The sequence below is a fragment of the Myxine glutinosa genome, chromosome 8, assembly GCF_964187855.1.
Source record: "Myxine glutinosa chromosome 8, kmMyxGlut1.1, whole genome shotgun sequence".
Classification (NCBI taxonomy): domain Eukaryota; kingdom Metazoa; phylum Chordata; class Myxini; order Myxiniformes; family Myxinidae; genus Myxine; species Myxine glutinosa.
The window spans coordinates 73705127-73723736 of NC_136268.1; the positions used below are offsets into that span (position 1 = coordinate 73705127).

General features: G+C 43.3%; 1 protein-coding gene across 1 annotated transcript in view; it reads left to right on the plus strand.

Annotated features, from left to right (window-relative positions):
* LOC137414951 (CD109 antigen-like) overlaps window positions 1-18561 on the plus strand; it is a 58432-nt gene extending 39871 nt beyond the window's left edge. The window contains exons 10-12 of the mRNA XM_078783964.1: window positions 8544-8625; window positions 9174-9399; window positions 18373-18561. Of these exons, the coding sequence (XP_078640090.1) occupies window positions 8544-8625; window positions 9174-9399; window positions 18373-18561 (497 nt within the window). The remainder of the gene's footprint in view (window positions 1-8543; window positions 8626-9173; window positions 9400-18372) is intronic.
* The last annotated feature ends 49 nt before the right edge of the window (window positions 18562-18610 follow it).

Below are 18610 nucleotides of genomic sequence, written 5' to 3' on the forward strand. Positions count from 1 at the left end.
GCCTTTGCTACCTCTTTCTTTGCAGCCTTCCTGGCTGCCTTATAACTTTCATGCTCTGCTGTTTCTGCTCCCGTACTCTTCGCCTTCTGCCACTCCTTGAACTTCTTCCTCTTCTCGTCAATCCTCTTTCCAACTTCATCATCCCACCACCATGTTTCCGAGTGCCTCAGTGGTCCTTTTGTCCATCCACATACCTCACCAACGTCTCCCAACAGACTAGCTTTCATTGACATCCAACCACTTTCAAGCTCAACCACATCATCCTCACCAGCATATGCATATAAGCTTAATGAAACCAACCACCAACTATTTCTGAGTTCAACAACAATTTCACATTTCAATTTCCAACCACCAAATCCTCAATTTTCATCCGATTGACTTGAAGCCTGAAATTTGAATGGGATTTACACATCAGGTAACTGAATTCAACCACCAACTATTTTTGAGATCAGCATCGGCCAGAGGGTCAACATAGGCCAAAGGTCAACAACAATTTCTAATTTCTAAAATCCTCAATTTTCATCTGATTGACTTGAAATCTGAATAGGATATGCATATAAGCTTACTGAAACCAACCACCAACTATTTTTGAGGTCAACATCGGCCAAAAGATCGGCCATCTGTGAAAACCACATTTCAAATCTGGCCTCCAAAGCCAGATCGGCCACCTGGGCATCCTCCGTCGTGCGAAGTCCTTCCTTGGCACACCTGAGCTCCTCACCACATACAAGGCTTTCATCCGCAGCTCAATCCAATACTGCTCTCCCCTCTGGGCTGGTGCTCCTGCCTCACACCTAGCTCGGCTTCACGCTGTTGAAACCAAAGCGTTCAGAATCATTGGAATCTCTCACGATGAAGCTAACTCCAAGGGCCTTTCACTCACTCACTGCAGGCAGGTTGGTGGTCTTTCCGTCTTCTACCGACTCCTCTTTGGCCTTGCCCCCCAGCTCTCTCTGGGCTCTGTCCCCCAAATATTCCTACAGGTCGCACAAGATCTGCCTGCAACCTTCTTATGGTTAAACTGCCAAAATCAAGACTCTCTGCTCACCTTCACTCCTTTAAAACAGCTGTTCACCACCATCTCTTATCTTCCCCCATCCAAAACCTTGATCTTTTCTACCCCCGCTAATTTCACCCCAAATCCACTTTTTTGAAATACCAACTACTGTCCGGGAAGTCCTTGGTGTCCTTGTGTTTTATACTTCTCCCCCCCCCCCCCCTCCCTTCCCACGCCTCCTCCCCCCAAGCCCTCTCCCTCCCACACATCTCCCTGCTCTCAAATGTTATGTTTGTGTGCTTCCCCTTCTCTCCCCATCGTCTTCCGCTCCCTCTCTTATATATTTTGTTTGTCTGGTTGATTTGTTTGTGAAATAAATGTTAGCTCTTTCACGAGCCTCGATTCAGTATACAAAAAACAAACAAAAAACAAAAAAAACAAGATCAACATATTGAATTCAACCACCAATTATATTTGTGAGGTCAAAAGGATGCTCTACTGAGTGCCATTCTGCTTTGTTCTCTTTTGCCAAGTGTCGCTCTGTGAGTGATTTTTTTTCATCTGTCTGTTTGTCTGTTTGTTTGTCCGCAGGGAATAAATATGATTTTCTCTGCAACCGTTGGTCCGATTGACAGGAAATTTTCACTATAGGTGCAACTCCACCTGTAGAATTTTTTAATGATAATTATGACGCCATGTGTCACGTGGTTCGGCCGCCATCTTGGAAAAACCCAAAAAATTTGCACCTCTATATCTCCGAAAGCGCTGAATAGAATAAAATAGGGACGTGGCTCATTGTAAAGAACTCTCCATGGGGAATAAAATATGTTAATGATGATGTCATAGCTGCCTCCATTATGATGTCATAATTCGACAAGTACAAAACGTCATCCGATCAAGATGAAATTTCTTGAGCGTTATGTCGGCATAAATTAGTGGAGGGGAAAAAAAATGATGTCATCGGTCACGTGGTTCGGCCGCCATATTTGTTTAAACACAAAAGCCTTAAAAATCACTGAAAACACATCCTGGCGAGGGTCTGCAATCTCTGATTGCTCTTTCTTGTTTCTTTTTGCGATTGAAACAATGTCCTTTGTAAATGTCAATTCTCTGTTTGGTAAGCTAATGGTACATAGTCATTAGTCAGTGGGCGAGAAGAGTTTGTTTTTATAAGTAACTCCCAGCCCCCAGGTTTGTGACAGGGCAGGGCAGCTAATGAGCGAACAATTGGATGCAACTGCAGTCATGAGACCTCTCCAAATGCAACAACCCCCGAAGGGGAAATGATATTTGTTGTTGTTGCATCTTAAGCTATACCAAGCATGTGCCAGGCTCTGCTATGGACCATTATTGGACTACAGTGGGTGACGGGGTACCAGAGCTACAACTCAGGAGGTGCCCTGGGTAGAAATAGGGTGGAAATTTGGAATTAGGCCAGGTTATCGCCGATAACTGGAGTGATCTTCATCAAAAGACTCGATGGGATATTTAACACTCACCAGCTAAAACCATCACATCACACTCCCAGCTTAACTCCCATCTGAGTGATGGTGCACTTTTCAATGCAAATCCATTCCTGTGAAACACCAATCTGATAGTTATAGTCATGGTGGGAATTGAACGCAGAGCTAATGGCTCAAAGGCAAAGACTATTATATAGGGACATTTCGACATGGGTTTTCGTAAATACTAGTGGGATATGTTTACACATTGTGTAAGCAATTACAAACCGTCCTTCGTACGTAGGTACATAATAGATATAAGCTTTATGATTATAGGCAAGCATCACTGACCTGCTGCGATATATCAATTTATTTCTTTTTGTTTTTTTATGAACGCGTTTACTGGTTTTACGTAAATTTTCTGTTGGGATTTTTATTTCACAGTTTACAGTTATAAAAATTACAATTTTGAAATGCTAGATATTGATTGAGGTTTTTTTTTTACGTATGTGTTGACGTTTTTTTAACGTAAATTTTCATTTACGGACATTTTCCGATGGCACTGGAATTTCTCCCGGTGTACCGGCTTCAATGTCCGTCGGCACGCCAATTTAATTTCAGCTCTCTATGATAACCGGAAGGTACCGAATATTAGTATCAGTCAGTCAGTGGTTAGAAAAAGCTTTATATATATATATATTGTTTGTTACGGTTCTACGCCACCCTGCTTCCCCTTACAAAGGGGGGATTAATCCCCTTGTTCTTTCTGGGCTTGGCAGAACCGAGGCTTGATACGTCCCTTCCGGACAAACGCGGAGTAGGGTCTCGGGACCACTTCTCGCTCGTACCTAATTCCCCGCGCTGCCCTAGAAGCGAGGAAACAAGCCTCACACGAGCCACGTGTGGTTTGAGTATGCCGAGCGGATTGAGTACCACGTGGTCCGTGCAGTCTTAATTAGTGGAACCCGATTTGACCGATCGTATTCGTACCAGGCTTAGCCAATGAATAAACCACATAAATGATCGAATGGAAGAAAGGAATAACACATGTTTAATTATTCCCACAGTATTTACAATGATCGGGGACGCAGAGACACAGAGCAGCCTTAGACAGTCTTAGGGGTCCCAGACAAAGGGCCCATCTCACTCACACAGGGAATTGCAGATGGTTAGATGTTCCCCAACGTGTCGACGTGGTCGTCCAGAGACGGTCCCCGTCCGCCTCTCCACAGCCCCAGCATGTCCCGCGAAGATGGTAGCAGGCGATGGCAGGAGCTCATAGCGCATCTCCCGAACAAGGCAGATAACAAGGTGGAACGGTAAAGGGCAGGACTCTCAGCGTGGCTGTCGATTACACAGCCGTTCTCACTCACGCGACTTAATGCGCTGTATATCGGTTCATGCGCGTCTGGCTGCGGCCCCGTGTATTTCAGAGTTCTCTGACGCTGCCAAATCCTCTTCCTCGATCCTCTGAGCTGGTTAGTGCGCGCGAGTTCTTCAGTTCATCAACTGCCGCGAGTCCTTCAGTTCATCACCTGCCGCGAGTCCTTCAGTTCATCACCTGCCGCGAGTCCTTCAGTTCATCAACTGCCACGAGTCCTTCAGTTCATCAACTGCCGCGAGTCCTTCAGTTCATCAACTGCCGCGAGTGCAAGTCCATCTGCAAGAGTCCTTTTCGCGCGACTCCTTTCATTAATCCTTTCCGCATGAGTCCTTTTGAGGGCAAGTCCTTTCGCCAATCCTTTTCGCGCCAGTCCTTTCGAGGGCTTTGCACAGCGGGTTTTTATAGCTACGCCCCCCGAACCTTCTGGATCCCGCTCGAACCTTCTCACCATGCCCTGTGACGCCACGCCACCGCCACCACCTCTGAGCTCTGATTGGCGGCTCGTGCTTACCGTCAGCGCTTCTGCCGCTCCGCCCTCGGCTCCGCCCCAGTCCTCATAGCCTGCCTCGTGTTAACTCGCCCAAAATGAACCAACGTTAGCGCAAAAGTGCATGAGGCTACAGACGCTGGATAGTCGGTGACAGTAGGGCCTATTCTCTTGGCTCTACTCAACGCAGAACTAACAAATGGAAAGGAACTAAGCTTACAAATACTAAGACATAACTATACTATCGCGAGGCTACATGTTGCTTGCTGACTACCTATGAGGGGCAAATTTTAACCTTTATTAGATTCACTGTACAAACTCAAAACCGCAACAATATATTATATATATGTATATATAGTCACGTGAAAAAGTAAGTACACCCCATGTAAAGTTTTGACTTTTTCAACATATTTCAACATACAGCTATTTGATCTTCATTTCAACAATATTGATAGATAAAGGTGATATAATATAACAAATATCATGAAAGATTTACATTTTGTAGTCCATTCTATAATTTAAATAAACATAAATGCAAATTTTGCATGTGGAAAAAGTAAGTACACCCCTACATTTATCACTACTTCAAATACCTAAAATTAGAATCAGGTGCACCAGCTCAGGTGCAAATCATTAGAACATCATTAGAGAGGATCTTGGAGGAACATGTCTTATTTAAACCTCAGACGTTTAGTTTGGTTTGCTCTTTGTTGTTGAAGCATGCGGCGTCACTATGCCTAGATCAAAAGAGCTTTCTCAGGCCTTCAGGAAGAAGGTTATCGATGCCTCCGAGTCTGGGAAGGGATTTAAAAAGATCTCCAGACAATTTGAAATAAATCATTCGACTGTCCGGAAGTTCATCTACAAGTGGAGAAGATTCCAAACAACTGCCAACTTGTTCAGGCCAGGCCACCTCCAGAAAGTTCAGCCCGAGAGCAGACCGCAAGATGCTGAAAGAAGTCTCCAAGAACCCCAGAATGTCATCACGGGACCTACAGGTAGCTCTTGCCACTGTTGATGTCAAAGTGCACGAGTCTACCATTAGAAAGAGGCTGCACAAATTTGATCTACATGTGAGGTGTGCCAGGAGGAAACCTTTGCTGTCTAGAAAGAACATCAGGGCAAGAATAAAGTTTGCCAATGAACACCTAGGCAAAGACCAGCACTTCTGGAACAACTGTAAAGCATGGTGGTGGAAATATTATGGTTTGGGGCAGATTTGCTGCATCAGAGCCTGGGCACCTCACCATCATAGAATCCACTATGAATTCTTCATTGTACCAGAGGGTGCTTGAGGATAATGTGAGGCCATATGTCGGAAAGTTGAAGCTCAACCGAAGATAGACCTTGCAACATGACAATGACCCTAAACATACCAGTAAATCCACAAAGGAATGGCTGAAAAGAAAGAAATGGAGGTTTCTGGAATGGCCAAGTCAAAGCACGGATCTAAATCCCATCGAGATGTTGTGGGGGGGATTTGAAACGAGCTGTGCATGCAAGAAACCCCTCAAACATCACCCAGCTGTAGGAATTCTGCATGGAGGAGTGGTCAAAAATTTCTCCCAGTCGATGTCAGAGACTGGTCGACAGTTATAAGAAACGCCTACTTGAGGTTGTTTCTGCCAAAGGGGGCAATACCACCTATTAGAGCCAAGGGTGTACTTACTTTTTCCACAAGTGAAATTTGCATTTATGTTTATTTAAATTATACAATGGACTACAAAATGTAAATGTTTCATGATATTTGTTATATTATATCACCTTTATCTATCAATATTGTTGAAATGAAGATCAAATAACTGTTTGGGATGTTTGGATGCTCGACCAAATTCGTAACAATATATATATATATATATATATGTATGATATATAATTTTAAAACACACCTGGTCACAAATGTTCTTCACTGACCGGGTCCTCAGTCGAGGTCCTCAGCATCATCCTGTTTTGGGCCTTCAACGCTCGATACGATCAGCTTCGGTGTGCCAGCAGTGGCTGTATATATCCAGGCGCAGCAGCTACACCTGGATATATACAGTCATGGCCAAACATATTGGCACCCTTGCACTTTTTTCAAATAACTCACAATTTTCTTTTAAAATAAGTTGAAATTGACAAAAGTATTTGGTCTCCACAATTCTTTCTTTCACTGTAAATGTAACAGAACCTTTGTTTTTGATTCAAAACTGAATATATCCTTTTAAATCAAAAAAGAAATGGCATTGACAAAATTATTGACATGCTCGACTTAATATTTGGTAGCACAGCCTTTGGACAAAATAACTGCAGTCAAGCGCTTCCCATCGCCATGACTGAGCTACCAGCACCTCTCTACTAGGAGTTTGGCTCACTCTTATTGTGCAAACTGCTCCAGCTCTCCCAGATTTGAAAGGTGCCTTCTCCCAACTGCTGTTTTCAGATCACCCCACAGGTGTTCAATGGGATTTAGATCTGGACTCATTGCTGGCCACTTCAGAACAGTCCAGCATTTTGTCTTGAACCATTCCTGGGTGCTTTTTGAAGTGTGTTTGGGATCATTGTCCTGCTGGAAGACCCATGACCTTCAGCGGAGATACAGCTTTCTGACACTGGGTTGAACATTGCGCTCCAAAATGCCTTGGTATTCTCCTGATTTCATGATGCCATACACACATTCAAAGCACCCAGTGCCAGAAGCAGCACAGCAACCCCAAAACATTACTGAACCTCCTCCATGTTTGACTGTAGGGAAGATGTTCTTTACTTTGAAGGCTTCATTTTGTTTTCTGTAAACATAGAGATTATGTGCTTTACCAAAAGCTCTAATTTGTCTCATCGGTCCACAGGACATTCTCCCAGAAGGCTTTTGGCTTGTTCAGGTGTGTTCTGGCAAACTCCATTTGGGCTTTCTTATGTCTCTCTCTCAGCAGTGGGGTCCTCCTGGGTCTCCTACCATAGAACCCCCTATCATTGAGTTGGCGACGGATGGTGTGAGTTTAAACTGTCGTACCTTGTGTCTGAAGGTCAGCTTGAATCCGTTTGGCATGATAGAGGTGCTTTCTCCACCATTCGAACAATTCTTCGCTGCAATTTTCGATTAAAGTTTCCCTTGCGGCCACGTCCAGGGAGGTTGGCTGCAGTGCCATGGGCCTTAATCTTCCTGATAACATTGCGTACAGTGGACACAGGAACATCAATGTCTCTGGAGATGGACTTATAGCCTTGAGATTGACCATGCTTGGCTGCAATCTTGTGTCTGACCTCCTCAGACAATTCTCTGGTTTTCTTTCTTTTCTCCATGCTCATTGAGGTATGCACAGTGACACAAAACAGCAGAATGACTCCTTTTCTCCATTCAAACTGGTTGAATGAGTGATTTTTATATTGCAGGCACCTGCAACTCACCACAGGTGAGTTCAATTCTAAAGTTAAGGAGAATCACCTGCTTGAAATATTATTATTTCTAACAACTTCTAAAAGGTGACAATAACATTGTCCGGGCCATTTTAGGATTTCTGTGTGGAATAAGCTAAGATTTAGTAATATTTTCAGCTTTTTTGTTTTGTTCCACTGCAAACCAAAGAAATACATATGTGGATATCAAAAGATTTTTTAATTTCAACAATTTTCTGGGAGAAATGGTGCATTATTTGAAAAAAGTGCAAGGGTGCAAATATTTTGGCCACGATTTTTTGATCATCAGGCTGAGATGAACGAATTGCAATGGTCTATCCAATCATCAAAAATCCCCTTCCTTTCCTTCTTCCCACCAAATACTTAAGATACAGATCGCACTGAAGGATAGGTGGCTTGGTAGTTTAGTACTATTAACCTTAATTAAAATTACCAACCCCAGACCATTTAGTAAAACTCAGACAGTCTCTGGGGTAATATAACCTCAACTGCTCATAAAAAAATTATATCTTAAAGACAATTCTTCCACACAATACTTTGTGATCTTCCCTTTCTAAACTTTCCATTGTAATTGCTCAAGATTTATTTTTCAATCAAATTATTTCGTAATAACCAGTTGTCCACTTGGCGTGCTCGAAATATGTAGAAATACATCAGGTGTGTCGAAATACTTGAGTGCTGCAGTGTCGTTGCATCGTCCGTGTCTTTGCGCAACTGTTAGACGGTTCATAATTGCTGCAATGACGGTAGAGGTTATCACTGACATAAGAGGTTATCACAAAAGCAATTATGCATTACGTCACGAGGTACCAAACTGAACTGATGGGTCTCTCACAGGTTACCAGCGTCAACTCAATTACCAGCGGCAAGATGGCTCTTACAGCGCCTTTGGTGACTCTGACAGATCTGGAAGCACCTGGTAAGACAACAATCGTGTTCTCAAACTATGTGCCAACGCCAACTTTGGTTAACCTAAAACCAATGATTTTCCTTAGGGTGCAATATTTGCATCCAAGGGTCTATCTACCATAATCCATACAAGGTATAATGCAAATTTCTCTCCCACCGCTACCTTTATATTTCCCTTAAAATTCATTTCCCTACCCTGTGCCTAGTTTCCTCTAATTATGTCCTTTACTGTAATTTTATATCTTACTCTTCCTTTACACATTTTGACAGTTATCATGACCCACACCCAACCTAACCTCCTTTCTCATGTACAGCATATGACTTCACTCCATAGTAGCTTTTCAGCGCATCATTTTGCACACATTTGATGGAGCAGCCATGTTTTTTCCAGTGACATCCCTTCAAATGGTGCACTACCATACTCCACGATACGGAAATGACTGCAAATGATGTACTTTAATACTATTTGATACATTTCAAAGACATAAAATATTTCAAGGAAATAACTGAGTCTACATCTAAAGAGGGATGTTTTCCTATTCTTGGCTCACTCCCTAGGCTTACTGCTTTTGTGTTCAAATGCTTTACACAAGCAAGTACTTTCATGTTCATCGACCAGCACCAGATGCACAGAACTTATATTTGGCTGGTGGAGCAGTGGAGGGACGATGGAGAGTTTCAGGAAGCGGGCCGCTTGCTTGATGCTCCCATACTAGGGGCTTCGACGAACCCTGTGGCCCTCACTGCCTCTGTTGTCACGAGTCTTCTGAGTAACTTTGACAATGTATGTTACACCAGTTTGGTCATATAGACATTGTGCAAGAATCTCAAGCAATTTAATGTGAACAAAACCATGTTTTATCATTGTCAATATAGATGTTTTGTGCACATGCAGGAATGCTTTGAAGGCAATAATATAGTTATGTCGGGGGCTCCTGCTAGGTTCACTGCAGGCACTACCATTCCAGTCTTAACACTTGCTGTCTCACACTTAATTAACCTATGAAATAAATCAGGAGGGCTGTGGGAAGTGAGTCGGACTTCCTACCTATTCTCCTTAACAAACTAATCCCCTTAACAATCATGCAAATGTGTACAATGATCTTAATTGGTCGTTCCTGCGGAGGTAGGAAACAAACAACACACCAAAATCCTACCTTAACCACAAAACTTAACCTTAACCAAAAATTCAAAAATTCAAAACTCCAATAAACATTTGTACAACCCCAGTCTACAGACTGTGTCCCCCGGTGGATGCCACAAGATGCAACCTTACCTGTGGGGCCATCCCAATGCACCCCTAAATTTCCACGGGCCCTGTCCAGGTGTTACAGGTGAGTGACATGGCTCGGTGGATTTCGCCCTCATTCATTCGACACAACCCCTTAACCACTCATACATATTCCAAAACTCATCACTACACAAAATCATAACCAAGCACGTATTTCACCCCCCTGCAGGACCATGGCATTGATGTCGTATACATGTGTGCATTTCTCAACGAGGCAGTGGAGAGGTACCGCACAAGTAAGATGGTGGGGGTGCTTCAGGCTGTGGTGCCCGCGGTCCCAAACACGTACCCCACTGGTGGGGGTCTCCACACACCAGGCTCCGTTGCCTCCTGCTTCCGCGCAGCTCCACAGGTCGCTGGGAGTCTCCTTTACCCCACGGCGCCCAACCAGACCCTCCACCGACGAGCTCCAATTTCCAGATACCACTGGCTGCCAGGGGTAATTGCCGCAGAGGGGGGGTGGGGGAGGTGCAGACATCGCTCCTCAGAGCTTGATCTGTACCTGTGGACACACACACCTTCCCCACCCACAAGATCCCAAAACACATTTCCTCCCCCGCTGCCATTCAATTCTCACACATTTCAGAGAAGATGGTACCAAAAAGATGTTACAAGAGTTGCCATGGCCTGCCTCATGTGAAATCCCCAGTTCACATTTTAAATCACATTTTCAAAACACAATAATCACCACTCATTCTCAGTTTCCATTCTCTACGACCACATAAAAACACATAACCACCACACATAAACAAACGCCACCCACAAGACTCTGTGTGGCACACATTCCATCCCCCTCACCGGCCATGTCATCACTCTCACCCGCCCCCAACTCCAAATTACATGTCCCCCATTTCCGTAAGCAAGGCCTGAAGCCTGGGACAGTAACCATCAAGGCCTTACCTTTACCTTGATGAGCAGGAATTTACTGGTTGGTCAGGTCCAAAATTCCATCCACTCATAAAATCCCAAAATTTCTCATTGGACAAATCAAATTTTCCGAATTTCACTTTTCTCCCCACTATACTGGCAGGTATGTGGGTCCGCATCCAACGGTGATTATCACTACACAACTACCTGTGGCCACGACAGCTCCGCACCCCTACCGTGCAAGGGTCATCGGGACAAGGTGAGCAGTCAAAACGCCAACATGGCCCATGAGTGTCCACAAGGGTGCGACCCACCATCCATCCTTCGGCCCCACCTGCGAGGAACACAGCTGCACTAGCCCCAGCTGGCCAATGTGGTGAGCACCTGCTGCCAACACCTCCATTCCCAAGGCCTCGGACCTGGTCGCAGTGTGTGGCATCCCAACAGCCACGTCCCCTGCACCTCCACATCTTCCCCCAGTCCGACCACATGCAGCCCCCAGTGCCCACCCACACTTGACCACACCAAGGTCCAGTCAACAGCCATGCTCCACCAGGAGACCCACCCAGAAAACATGGTCCACACCCCTCGGACACGCACAGCACCACGTTGACCCCCAGACTTACACAACTACATCCCCATAACTCCGCGTCCCAAATATTGGCGCAGTCGCCCCCGCAACCAGTTGAAGGCTGTGTCCTGCTACCCTATGAATTTTTATTCCAGCCTCCAACACTTTGGTCTAAACACACCTGGATCAATAATGGTGTCACTGCTGTCAGTGACCACGATTTCTCCTTTCAAAATTCACCCTTAAATTTGCATCGAACCTTAGATTACCCATGCCAAACATTTTTCATATTTTACTAAACTCACCAAAGAAGGGTGCTTCTCCATACACATGCCAGCCGAGCATGCCCCATATGCTCGGCACGTTACCAATTCCCATTCTCATCCCCATGGCTCTCTTCCCAAACCGAGAGTCCATAAATCATAATGGACCATCTGTGGAAGGTCACTCTCGCACCATCACATTCCACAGATGCCCCAATGGTTGTCCGGTGGGCTATCTCATTCCTGTCCATTCGGTTCGACCCGCGTCCATAGACCAACACAGCATGGCAGGTCACCACATGCTGGCTGTCCCAGAGTCTCAAGGAGAGGGTGTCAGGCCACATGCCTGGGTGGTCACCACATCAGGCCCAAGTTGGCCGTCCGTGGTGCCACCACCAAAGCGCGACCCACAACCCCTCCCCCTAGTGGTCCTCAATATTTGCCATCCCAGGCTTGAGAAACCACCTCGGACCCCCCTGGAGGTCTTAACCCCAGGTCTTAACCAGAGTCCGGTGACCCTACCGGCCCGAGCCACACGCTCGGGCGGCGCCCTGACGGGCAAGGGACGCCACACTCCACCAGACCCCCCATGGGGCCCAGGTCGTACCTCGACACCCAAGGCTGGACCCCACGTCCAAATCTCGCCAGCACAGCCCCCCAGCTGGCTGGCATCCCCAAATTTCCACAAGCATAAATTTATTTTTCCTTTTAAAAATTTTCATCCCCAGTGCCAAACCGCAGGTGACAACCCCCTCAGGTTGTCCTGCCCCACCATGCAGCTGCTCCAAATTCCCTACAGGGACCAAATCATCTGAGGCTCGATCTCCCGACTCTCCAATGTCCAAATCCAGCACGGAGCCAACACACTCCCCCAACCGGTTCTGTAATTTCGGAGCCTCTGCCACCAAACCGCAGTGCATGGTGAGCGTCCCTTCGGTTACTTCAACCACCTCCTCGGACCGACTCACCTCCTCCCCCAAACTCCTTTGGGCCTGATCAAACTTGTCCTCCATGGGACTGTCCCAGGTCCCCAGCCGCTGGGTCAAATCATTTTCATCATCATTACCCATCAATTCCGGCTCCGACCGGTCTTGATCAATAAATACGTGGTCTGGCTCCATCACACGGACCCCCAATATCTCCACCCCCTGTTGCACTGCACAACCGCCCTCGTGCTGCACCATTCCAAATTCATCCCCCTGTTGAGGTGTTGTGGCATCCAGCCGGCCCCGATAAACCTCCAGGCCAGCAGGTGGGAAACATTCCCTATTACAATTTTCACATTCCCCATTCACCTCTTGGCACTCCACATCTACCTGTATGCATTCCCCATCTACCTGTAAATTTGCAGTTTCCCGTTTTAATTCGCTTGCCATTCCCGGCTCAATTCCCAATTTGGCTTCCCCCCGTTCCGATTCTAATTCTGCCACCCTTGGCTCCTCCTGGGCCCCATCGGCACCATTCTTTCGTTCCTCCTCCAACTCACTCGTCCATTCATCAATTTTGTTTTCCATTCGCTCACTCTGAGCATCCATTTTGTTTTCCAGCCCCTTCACGTCTCCCTTCAATTCATTAATTTTATTACTCTGGGCATTCATTTCTCCCATCTTTCCTTCCAACTGATCAATTTTATCACTAATGCTGTTATTCATTTTCTCACTACTATCGTTTATTAATTCCCTCATTAATTTCATTAAGGCCTGGCTATTTATGGGGGCCGTCCCTACGGCAGGGGAAGCTCCACTCCTGCTCTCTACCCCCATCTACCTCTGATTCACCCCCAAGGCTTCCCGCATCTTCCATCCTCCTTTCTTCCATATTGCCCACCTCCTCCATCCATTAAGAAGAGGTCGCTTTCCCGCGCGTATTTTATCTCAGAATCGAATTAAATTTAATGACGCGCCGTTCGCACCTCGCACACCAATCAACTATTCTAATTTATCGTCTCCGACTAAAAAAAAAAATGTTTCCAAATTCATCCCACTCCTGACACCAGTTGTCGTGCGAATCCCTCAAGGTTAACACCAGGGACTGCGGATGGCTCAAACGGCTTTAATTGAGATGACGATCAAACACGGATTTTGCTATCAACCGTGGGAGGAAGAAGGGAAGAGGAAAAAGCAGCAAAAGCGCGTACCTGTAGAGGGAATGAACTCAAACGAAAATGCAGGGTAAAATGCACCAAAAAGAAACACGTTTATTACGGAACCCGATACAATGAAACGCAATGATGAATAAATAATTATCCTAAATTGGGATCCCACACACCTCACTTCAGAAACGAACAAAGGACTGAATAAATAAAATAAATGTCCGTCGTGTACTGGGGAAATGTGGTGCGTCCTTATCTGTCCATCGTCCAACGCGGTCCGTCCGGCTCAAAGCTCCGAGCACAAAGAAACCTCAGCCTCCTCGCTCGCATGCTCTACCCGGCCTCGATGCGACTTTCTCCATGGCACACCACGAGGTCCATCGCTCCAGTACCAACAGCACCGGATCCCGCTCCTTGCACCACGACGAACCAACATCACCCAGCACGAAGCACGAAGGTCCAGCACGCGAGAAGGAAGAGCCAATGAAGACCAGAGACAAGCGAATAAGGGGAAGGGCTTCAAGCACAGAGAGATCTCCAATATGAAGGGGTCCAGTGCGCAGAGTCCAAGAGAGAGAGAAAATGTCAGCCAGCGCATTCTTTATCACCTTGCGTGCGACGTCAGCTCTGGCGCACCCCACAATCAGCGCCTCGTAGCTTCCCGCCGTCCACCGAACCTTCTAGCGCCTTCCCTCCAATGAACAACCTCCTTCTCAGTTGCGTATTCGCACCTGCCGCCCTGATTGGCTGGAGGTTCACGCCTTCCGCGCCAACCAATCACACATTCCCTGTGGCGTGGGTTACAACTCGTCTCACCCGATGTTGCTAGGCCAGCTGGTGGTGTGGCTGGCGGCGGCCATCCGGCGGTGCCCCAAGCTGGCTTCCTGCCAGTCTTCTTCCAAGGTCATTGTAAGGGAAGGGAAATAATTAATGTTGCACTAAAGGGCCTATCTAAGTGTTTATATGTGTGCGTTGCCATAAGGGACAAAGGAATGATTACCGGGTCTGACATACAGGGGTGTTACCTTATTCCCCACAACTATTTAACACACGAACATCCTTGTATGTTCACAGGTATATTCTTACCCCGACAAGCCGCCTAAAAACATAGAACTTATTACAAGGTTGATTCCCTATCGCGACAGTCGAATACCTACCTATACAGATCTACCTGGTTCTAGATATTCCTTTACCCCCCGACATAACAATACAGGCAGTCCCCGGGTTACGAATGCCCGACTTACGAACGCCCGTACTTACGTACCGGCCTCCGTAAAGCCTATTATTAAAAATAAAAAAAATTTAGTTTTTTTTAGTTGTTTTTTTTGTTGTTGTTGTTGTATACAGAATCGAGGCTCGTGAAAGAGCTAACATTTATTACACAGAAAAAAAAATTAAACAGACACACAAATTATATAATAAGGGGAGCGGTAGACAAGAGAAATATGAGAAAAGCTCTGTTCAAGCCACCCTTGATGTTTACTTTAAGAAAATTGACCAGCACCAGGTCCATCCTCTCCAGCACCAGGTCAGGTCCATCCTCTCCAACACCACGCCCATCATCTCGGAGAGATATATGAAGGTATGATTGTTTCAAGGTTTGCAAGACATCAATTGGAACGAGAGTAAGTGTTAACCTTTAATCATTATCTTTTCTTTTCTATCTAAACAGTTTAAGAAATGTTTATTTCATGTTTTTTATACCTATAGATGTTTTAGGTAAAATATATACTATATACTAAGACAAATATTTGACTAATTGACACTAGATGTGAACCGTACATAACTGTTCCGACTTACATTCAAATTCGACTTGCAGACAGACTTAAAAACGGAACTCGCTCGTAACCCAGGGACTGCCTGTATGTCTCTGCTTCTGCCATGATTGATGACGTTTCTAATTCCAGTGTAAAAAAGATAGGAAAGAATGTGGCAATAAGCGAGGCAGTGCTGATAAAAATGGATGACATTAATATCACTGTCAATTGATTAATCGAATCATTATCCAGTTTACCGAATTAAGACAATTATTCAACATTATAGTGGCTGTTTTGTTTTGTTTTGTCATGTTTTGTTTTGTCATGTATAGTTTTGTATAGTTTTGTTGTTTTGTCATGTATAGTTTTGTATGTATACATGTATAGTTTTGTCATGGGGACCGCAAGGCTAACCCCCGCTCTAGCAGGGAACATGGCCTTAAAATGCATGTTGTTGTTGTTGTATAGTGGCTGTTTTACCTCAAAGACACAAGGACGTGCAGCTTCATATTTTTGACCGCAGGCTGAAAGAATCAACCTTCTTGAATCCATTGCATAAATCAGTCAATCAGAGGAACTACCTGGTGAATGTTAATGTGAAACAGAAACTAAAAAATTTTTTAACTGACATGATCTAAGGCTGGTAGCAAGGCTGACAAACACACACACACACACACACACACACACACACACACACACACACACACACACACACAGACATACAGATGAAGATACGCAACACAACACAAAACTGTTAGATTAGATAAACGCAGCCAATGAGCCTGGGGGAAGTGACGTCACTTCCCGGGGTCCTCTGGGTGCCAGCGACGTCTACTCAGTGGGGCATTTCCTCAGGAGGAATTTCCTCCCCACAAACGATGCCAACCTATGTGGATTATGCATGCTGTTACCCCATTAACCTTTCCCAAGTCCACCTCTTTCCAAGTTTCTGTTCATTAAAGCAGTGATGATTTAAGGTTTAAAACACACCAGCAGCAGGGGTGAGCACTTCTGTGCTTAAGAGTTTTCAGCTGTATTCATCTTGTTCACCCCACGTCCTCCCTTCGCCCTCATTCTTCCCCACATCCATTATTTCTCAAAGTCTCTCTCTATTTTGTCCCTCAATCCTGCTGTTGGTGTGTTTCTTCCTCCACTCCCCCTTTTCTCTCTTTCTACTGTTCCTTTCGAGCTGCTACATCCGGATCCATTTTGAGGTCTATCTCCTCCACGAGCCTCGACTGTATACAAAAAGTATACACAAATAAAAAATAAAGTGCCTTAAGTTAAATTCCGTCCATCTTAACATTTCAAAAATTATATTCAACTCCTACAATGTATGCTGGGTCTTAGCTCATTTTTGTGCACGTACATATAAACCTCTTTTGGAGAATAAAATCAGTAATGAACTCGTTTCTTGTGAAATTTACAATTTTGTTAATACCTATGTGTTGTATGTGTAACATATCATCTCTGAACTAGACACATTAAACCAGACGAGAAATATTGACTCTAGTCAATATATATATATATATAGGATGTTAATATATATAATATAATATATAATATATATAGGATAATATAATAATATAAATAATGAATATGAATGAATGAATGATCTTTTTAAGGGCATTTTATCCCCACTAGAGTGGGGGTTAGCCTTGCGGGCCCCATGACAATCATGGTTCCCTGTTTGAGGCAATGTTTTTATGGCTGGATGCCCTTCCTGGCGCCAACCCTTAGTCGGCTCTTACGATGCGCAGGGATACAGTGTACCTATTCTAAGCCGGGGTACACACCGTGATCATTCATCCCAGCAAGCTGGTACTCAATTTGCCGACCTTGGAAGGATAACAGGCTGAGTCAACCCCCCTGGTGTTAAATTAGCGATCGATCGGGATTCGAACCCAGGATCCTAGGATCCCAAGCCGGCACCCAATATATTATTATATAATATATTATATAACACCATTATATATTATATAATATATATAATATATAATGGCTAAGCCCCGCTCTAGCAGGGAAAATAGCCTTAAAATGCCTGTTGTTGTGTTGTATATAAAATATATTATATATAATATAATATATATATATAGGATATATATATAGGATAACAACAACACAACATGCATTTTAAATATATATATAGGATAATATATATATATAGGATAATATATATATATAGGATAATATAATATAATATATAATATATATAATATATAATATATTATACATATATATATATATATATCTATATATATATATGTATATATATATATATATATATATATATATATATATATATATATATATATATATCTATATATATATATATCTATATATATATATATATATATATATATATATATATATATATATATATATATATATATTTATATATATATATATATATATATATATATATATAAATATATATATATATATATATATATATATAATACAATATTATATATATATATATATATATATATATATATATATCTATATATATCTATATATATATATATATATATATATATATTATATATATATATATATATATATATATATATATATATATATATATATATATATATATATATATATATAGGATAATATAATATAATATATATATATATATATATATAGGATAATATAATATAATATATATATATATATATATAGGATAATATAATATAATATAATATATTATATATATAATATATTATATATATAATATATTATATATATATATATATATATATATATATATATATATATATATATATATATATATATATATATATATATATATATGTATATATATATATATAGGATGTTGACTCAAGTCAATAGGAAATAATCTGTGATATTACCTTTTTTTGTGGCCCGACCCCTTTTCCATTTGGGAATCAGTGGGATATGAAAGTGAAGGCCTCCATCACATATCTTGAGCAGGCAGTGGGGCGGGGAATCGAGAATCACCGAGACTTGGCCCTGGTCACATATGCTCTGGTCCTTGGAGAGAGTGGAGATGCTGCAACTGCCTTGGATCAGCTGAACCAACACGCTATCCGTGACGGTAATCTCGGGACACTCAAATAGTGTGTAGTCCACCATCCATGTGGCTAATATGAATAGTGTATATACCTTC